The 7,824-nt window shown below is 31.3% G+C and overlaps 1 protein-coding gene across 1 annotated transcript; it reads right to left on the reverse strand.

Moving 5' to 3' along the window:
* Positions 1-4,711: 4,711 nt before the first annotated feature.
* On the reverse strand, positions 4,712-6,125 carry LOC149945209 (death-associated inhibitor of apoptosis 2-like). The gene is made up of 3 exons (XM_090175843.1): positions 6,063-6,125; positions 5,338-5,709; positions 4,712-5,137 (listed from the first exon to the last, which is right to left on the reverse strand). The coding sequence occupies exon 3, from the start codon at positions 5,128-5,130 to the stop codon at positions 4,765-4,767; it is 366 nt and encodes a 121-aa protein (XP_090031969.1). The 5' UTR covers positions 5,131-5,137; positions 5,338-5,709; positions 6,063-6,125; the 3' UTR covers positions 4,712-4,764.
* Positions 6,126-7,824: the final 1,699 nt, after the last annotated feature.

Genomic DNA, 7,824 nt, shown 5'->3' on the forward strand with positions numbered 1-7,824 from the left:
TTAATTAAATATTTATAAACTATATTAATCTTATATTTAATTAAATATTTATAAATTATATTAATCTTATAATTAATTAAATATTTATAAACTATATTAATCTTCTATTTAATTAAATATTTTTTTAAATTATATTAATCTTCTATTTAATTAAATATTTATAAATTATATTAATCTTCTATTTAATTAAATATTTATTAATTATATTAATCTTATATTTAATTAAATATTTATTAATTATATTAATCTTATATTTAATTAAATATTTATTAATTATATTAATCTTATATTTAATTAAATATTTATTAATTATATTAATCTTATATTTAATTAAATATTTATAAATTATATTAATCTTATAATTAATTAAATATTTATAAACTATATTAATCTTATATTTAATTAAATATTTATAAATTATATTAATCTTATAATTAATTAAATATTTATAAACTATATTAATCTTCTATTTAATTAAATATTTTTTTAAATTATATTAATCTTCTATTTAATTAAATATTTATAAATTATATTAATCTTCTATTTAATTAAATATTTATAAATTATATTAATCTTATATTTAATTAAATAATTAAGTATTTTAATGTAAAAGTTGATCGTGATCAAGAATTGAACTCGGGTCGCATTGTTACCACGCGGATAGTTCACCGCCGAGCCATTGACTTCCTTAGGGAATATGTTAAAGTAAAGGAACCATTATGATATGGCGGGTTTTTTTACTAAACGGATTAATACAATATCTGTGGATATTTTTTATTGAACTTTGTTTTTTTTATTTTTGTGAACTTGTTTTTATTTCGTCGGGAATTGAACCGGGAGCGCGGTTTTAGGACTTTGATTCGTTGCCGCTGAGTTTTTTATCCGTTGCCGCTGTGTTATTGTTTCCTTTTACGTTGTGTTATAAATATGTAATATATTATTCAATGACGTTGTTAGACTCTTTAATTGTCAGTAGGTTTATTTTTTCGGATACGCTTTTTTGTTGTGTTTTTTAACTGATCGAGATTACGTTCTTTTTTGCCTAATCTTTGGTATTGTTGGTTTTTTCTGTCTTAAATTTGTATCTACTATTTTTTAAGTTTATTTCCTTTTTCCCGCAGAATCGTCTAGTCTTAGAGGAACCTTTAAGAGCGTAAGTCATGCCCAAAAGCTTATCCGGTTTCATTATAATAACGTGAAAAATCGTATTTGTGAATGGTAAGGTGTTGCGCTTCTTGATATTATATTTTCTATTGCTTGATTTCTAAGTATTTGAACTAATTTATTGCTTGACTGCGTTATAATATTTTTCTATGAATTATTTTGATTCTGAAGTCTGATTGCTTGACTGCGTTATAATATTTTTCTGAGTTTTGTTTCTGAAGTCTGATTGATTGGGTTGTTATTATGTATTTTTCTATTCGTTATTTTTATTTTTTGATACTCTAATATTTTAAACTGCATATAGTATAACGTTACTTCTGCGTATTTCGAATGTGCGTGACGTGGAGGCTATTTTAACGTTTTATTAGGATCATTTTTTTTAATTTTAAATATCTTTCGTTTTATTTGTATTTTATTTCGTTGTTCAGTCGTATATTTTTATCGAGTTGTATACATCGTGCACTTACACTTATGTTGGTCTGGTTTTTAACTGGGTCGTCATTACTTCGTAATTTATTTTAAACGTTTTCTCGACTGATTAAGATGTTTAATTTGAAATAAAATGAGCGTTAAAGATGCGGCAAGTATTTCGTAAGCGAGAAAAATACAAATACCCTCTGTAGATATTTCTTTCATTAAAATTGGCTTCGTATTATATTTAACTGATAAACTTGTACCGTAAATAGGGTTATATTCAATTTTGCATTGTTTTAGTACGTCTAACTCGCTGTTGTAACTACTTCATTTATAATATTCTGAATAAATTATACTCGGTTGTTTCGTTTAAATTATTTTAATTATAACTAAAATTTTATACCGGGCGGGATTGAACCGGGATTACATTTTTAGTAAATAACTCGGAATTGCGGAAATATATCTTTAAGATCCATCTCGAAAAATTAATACCGCTAGGGACAAGGCTTCCGAGGAGAGGTATATTTTGGCTTGCCAACTTGTTTTATTGGTGTACAAACCATATTATAAAATTATATTTTTGAAATAACAAAACCATTAAACTTTGTAATAAGTGCAACCAATCTAATAAATAACAAGAGTAATGAAATTATAATCAGAATAAACTAATTTCATGCATTATTTTATTATTTTAAAAAAGATTTTGAATAACCTCTCATTCTTCAGAAACTGAATTGCTGCCTTTCGAGGCTATATTATATAAATATATTTTAATTAAATAACTTATTGACTTTGGTATCAAAATTCGGAAAAATAACAGCGTCGCCGATTAACAGGAATCGCTAAAACGTCTCTGCACCCAGATTTCGATTGCGAGGATCGGAAAATAAACAGCTCGCTAAATCTGAATCGCTAAATTGCGATCCGGTTAAAATTAACAGGAAATGCAAAACGTCTCTGCACCAGCCCCTTAATTTAATTAATTAATTGAAATGGCGGAATAAAAGAAAGATGATTAACTCGATAAATTGGAAACTTAGAAGTTTTTAAATATGAAATTCTGGCCATGCAAGAGATTTCTTGTGCACTTTTAACTCTTGTTGTATTCCATTTTTTTTAGTTGAACTTGAAACATTTTTGGGCTTGGTTGTTTAATTAATTTTTTATCCACAGATAAAAGATAGTTTTTAAATTTTTTAAATAATTTTACTGCAATGACTATTTGAAAGTTTAATCTAACGTAATCTTTAAAAATTTTACAATTAAATAAATTGAATTTCATTCGCATTGAAGGCATTATTCAGACCTTTTAAAACAGTATTATTTGGATAAAATATGTGAAATTAAACTCTTTTGTTTATGTACTTATTACCTCTCAGGGGGTACTTTCTACCCTGGAGGGGTATTACAATCACCGTGTCTGTCTGTAGGTCTGTCTGTGGGTCTGTCTGTCCTGCGAACGCGTTCGCATTTTCCTTGCAAAGGTTAATCATTGCGTACGCAGTTTCTCGAAATCTCTGCGTTCGCAGTTTCTCGAAGGGTTGGCAAAACCACATTGTGACGGTGAGCGTTAACGGATTCATTTGCGGTTTGGTTTGGTTTCGATGGTGTTTTTTCGTTAACGCTCACCGATGGTTTTAACTCAGTTTGATTGTGTATTTCATTTAGTTATGTTTATGCGTAGGTTGTGAATGTTGAGTTCGTGTTATAACGGTTGTTGAGTTTGTTACAGTTCTGGCAATCCCGAATCAAATACATTTTCGATATAACGGCGACGGGAAATTATTCTCTTAAATTTATCGCGCGGCCTTAGGGAAAATTCTTTTAACCAAATTTTGATAAACAATCGTTTAATTAAAATCGGCCCGATTCCGTTAAAATTATAAACCAAAAAGCGAACGGTCGTTATAATACCCTCTGTAGATATTTCTTTTATTAAAATTTGCTTCGTATTATATTCAACTGATAAACTTTAGAGAGGAGTATGTCCATCCGGTGATTGAGAATTTCATTCTCAATCACCGGAAGGACACAAAGCTGTAGCTTGGCTCCCGCCGTTCACCCGCGCCTCTCCCGTTCCTCCCGCCGTTCACCCGCACCTCTCCCGTTCCTCCCTTAATCACCAGAATTTCTAATCACCAGATTCTCGTTCACCCGCTGCTTTCCCCCGTTCCTCCCTTAATCACCAGAATTTCTAATCACCAGATTCTCCCGTTCACCGGTTGCTTTCCCCCAAACCCCATTCACTGGATACTTTATCTCTCGTTCACCAGCTCCTTTCCCCCTTTGCTATCCCCATTCACTGGATACTTTATCTCTATCGTTCACCAGCTGCTTTCCCCCATCTCTAGGCAATAAAAACAACCATAATTGTTATCTCTCATACTATCGCTCCCAATCGCTAGAAATTGGCTTTTTCCCCATTCGCTATAAATCGCAGCAGTTTGCCAGAATTAGTTTTATCTCTCCGAAATAATTAATGTACCCAAAATTGGACCGCCAGTTTATTATTGTTTTTAGGGGAATCTCTATGGGAGTTTAACATTACAATAAAGCTAAAAGGTCCAGTTTGGGGTACATTTGGTCCGAAATGGGGTACATAGGGCCGAAAATGGTGACTTTGGTCGTTTTTGGGGTACATTTGGTCCATTTTTGGGTACATCCCTGCTTTCCCCCATCCCCATTCACTGGATACTTTATCTCTCGTTCACCAGCTCCTTTTCCCCATTGCTATCCCCATTCACTGGATACTTTATCTCTCTCTCTCTCTCTCGTTCACCCGCTCCTTTCCCCCATTGCGTTCCTCCCTTAATCACCAGAATTTCTAATCACTAGATTCTCTCTCTCCCGTTCACCAGCTGCTTTCCCCCATCCCCATTCTCCAAAATTAGTTTTGCTCGCGCAGATATCTGGAGATTAGATTTTTACCCGTTTGCTTATCGCTTCCGAACTCCTTAATTTCTAATCTCTAGGTAATAAAAACAAGTTATTTACATTTAATTTTTTATTTTAGAACTTTGTTTTACATGTTAGTAGGTACTATCAGATATTCCATTAGATGGTTATCTTGTACATTACACAATTAAAACAAATTAAAGTAGTTAAGTTTACATGCATCTAAATGGGGTGAAACGATCTCCTGCAACTTAATTTAATTTAAAGTTCTAACTCACGTATTTGTAGTGTTTAGCAGCAGTATCGTCTGACATCCGAGGGACAGTCACAAACGTCTTCTTCTTCAGGTACAGGTGAGAAGCTTTTGTCAGCGACCGTAGTTGCTTTTGGCGTCGGGGGAATGTCCCATTCTAGCGAAAGGTACTTTTTTTCCGATGGTGAATTATCCCTCGACGGACAGTGTGGAAAGAATCTAGCATGTTCAAGTTCTGGTACGTCTCCTGATTCCCATCCTTCTAATACGCCATGGCACTTGTAACATCGTACTTCATCGCCCCGCTGAATATAGTAGAATCCAGCCTTCGCTAGTTGTTCCTTAGTGACGTGCGGATTTTTCCAGTGACGAAACGTTTCAAGTCGATACACTTCAATGTCCATAGCTGATCTAGACCAAATACGTTCTATAGTTTCAAATGATACATTCTCTAAGCCTACATTTACCCCTAAGTCTACTAAACCTAATTTTATCAATATGGTTAAATTTCTACGCTAAAATTCTCAATATAAACGCTTTTTTCAATATGCAAATTGTTTTAAATATGTCTAAAAATATAGTCTATTACAAAGAAAAAAATAGTTACTTACTTTACGGGTAGAAATCCATTGTCGAGCTGTAGAAAAGACTGAGCGATCCGTCAGCAGGTCTTTACTCGTCAATGCGCCGTAGAGAAATGACGCACGGAAGATTAATTTATTCCTATCTTGTTGAGAATAATTCATCACGTGATCTAAACTTCAAATAACCCTCAAATTCTATTGGCTGTCTCTCTCTGACAGTTTAAACTGCCTCTAATGATTGACGGCACATATTAACCCACTTGAGTATTTGGAAAAAACCCTTTGCTACTCGAAGGAGAGTTTTGGAAATACCACGTTGACGATATCAAAATCGAGCTCTCACTTGAAAATGTTTACGGAAAACAATCCTCTTGGAAAATTGAGTTACGTAGAAGATTGCTAAAAAATGGCTAAGTGTTATGTTTTTTTCAATAATGAGTCTTATTTTTTACATTTTAAAGTATTTATTAAGAGTGAAAAATCCTATGACTACACTGACGGCATATCTTAAGTACCGGTGGAAAAAAATCCATTGCTCAAAGTTCAGTTATCTTATTAAACGTGCGCGTGCACAGAAAAATGAACGAGTCACGTGATAGTAACTTAATTTCTACGCTAATCTTACCCCTACTAGACCTAATTTCTGTCTAATACATTTCCAATATATATATATATAAAAGAATGCCTAAAAATTTCATTTTAAATATAATAAAATAGCCTAGCTGATTATTATTATTATTATTATAACTTACTTTTCAGCGTGACCTTCAATGACTATTCCCAATGCTAAGACTCTTTATTGAGATAACGAAAACTGTAACTAAGAATTGATTCCCATGACTACCCTGGCGGCATATCTTAAGTACCAGTGGAAAAAAATCCATTGCTCAAAGTTCAGTTATCTTATTAATCGGGTGCACGTGCACAGAAAATGAAAGTCACGTGAGAATCGGTACGTCACTGAAAATAGTGGAAGTGTCAATACTAGAGTTCTTTTATCAATATATTTAATTAAGGATTATTTCAAAGTTTAGATGGCGCCATGGTTCTCAAAGCAGTGATATTAAAAGATCTCAACGGGTGGAATTGGAGAAACGCTAAAAATATTATCGACATATTCATTCTCCCTGAGTATAAATAAATAAATAAATAAATACATTCTTGGCGTAGTAGTAGGATTTTAAGAAAAAAATTAAATACGGAAAATCAATTATTTTATTTTAAAGGTTTTGTGATTTCTCACCAAACAATTTCAACATCTTCAATGTAGGCTATCACATCAGGGGCATCTCAAAAATCTTTTTCCTCTGATCTCCTAGTTTCTGCCTCTGTCTTTAGTATTTATAAATATTTTCCTATCCATAAACCATTTCCTTACTGGTGGACATTGATAACACTAAAAGTTTACTTATAATAATATGCTGAAATACATTTTCCAATACGCAAAAAATTAAAGCTAGACCTAAAAACCTGTAAAGTGTAAATAGTTAAGACTAAATTTCTAAGCCTAGCCCATGAAAGTACATTTTCCGTAAATCATATCCTAACATGAATGCATTTGTTAAGAATAAATGTTTTTTTTTTAAATATGCTTATTAATTTCGTAAACAAGCATAAATTTTAGTTCGCCCTTCCTCCAAAATATCTAATAGAGCTAGTACATTCTCGATAAATATACATGTTCTTGGGGAATAAGAGACGTTTTTTATCAAAGTAAGCCAAGTTTAAAGCTATTGTCATTGGTTCCATAACAAAAACCACATTGTAACGTGATAATGGCTGCTCACTAATCCCAATTCCATGTGAAACTCTTTCAGTTTCTTTTGAGTTTCAAAATAGGGTTTTAGAAATAGATTTTTCCTATTTCATTAAATATAAGTATTAAAATTAGAATTGCTTCATTAAATTATGCATTTGTACTGTACTGTACACAATACCTGCATTTGAAATTGTATAACATTAAAACACAGTTTTTAAAAAAAATATATCAAGATTTTCAATTCAGTTAAAAATAATTATATTAGATGTAATGTGTTTATATTTTTAACTTAATTGCATTGATGTTTTAAAAGCAAACCTCGGGCCTAAGAAACAGGCAAAGTGTAAATTGCTAAGACTAAATTTCTAACTCTAATAATGTGTAAATCAATTATACAATTATCTATTCATAAGTGTTAGAGACTTTATTACAATGAAATAAAACCATGTAGAAATGTATATGATATAAATTTAAGAAAACTCAAACATTTGACAGACATAACTTTTCTGTTTTAAATCAACAATTTTATTATTCTTTCTTATCATTTTTTTTTATACAACCATTTGTTTTTATATAGATAACCTGAGGACGGCTATAATATGAACATATACCTAAAAAAAATCGGGGGTTAAACAAAAACAACCTTAAGTTTACTATTTTTATATATTCACACGTCCTCAATTATGCAAATTTTATATTAACATTTCTACTATACATATTTCATAATTATCTCGTATAAAAGAGGGTCATTTTTG

Source organism: Leiobunum rupestre, chromosome 5, assembly GCF_980474605.1.
Source record: "Leiobunum rupestre chromosome 5, qqLeiRupe1.1.hap1, whole genome shotgun sequence".
NCBI classification, from domain to species: Eukaryota; Metazoa; Arthropoda; class Arachnida; order Opiliones; family Sclerosomatidae; genus Leiobunum; species Leiobunum rupestre.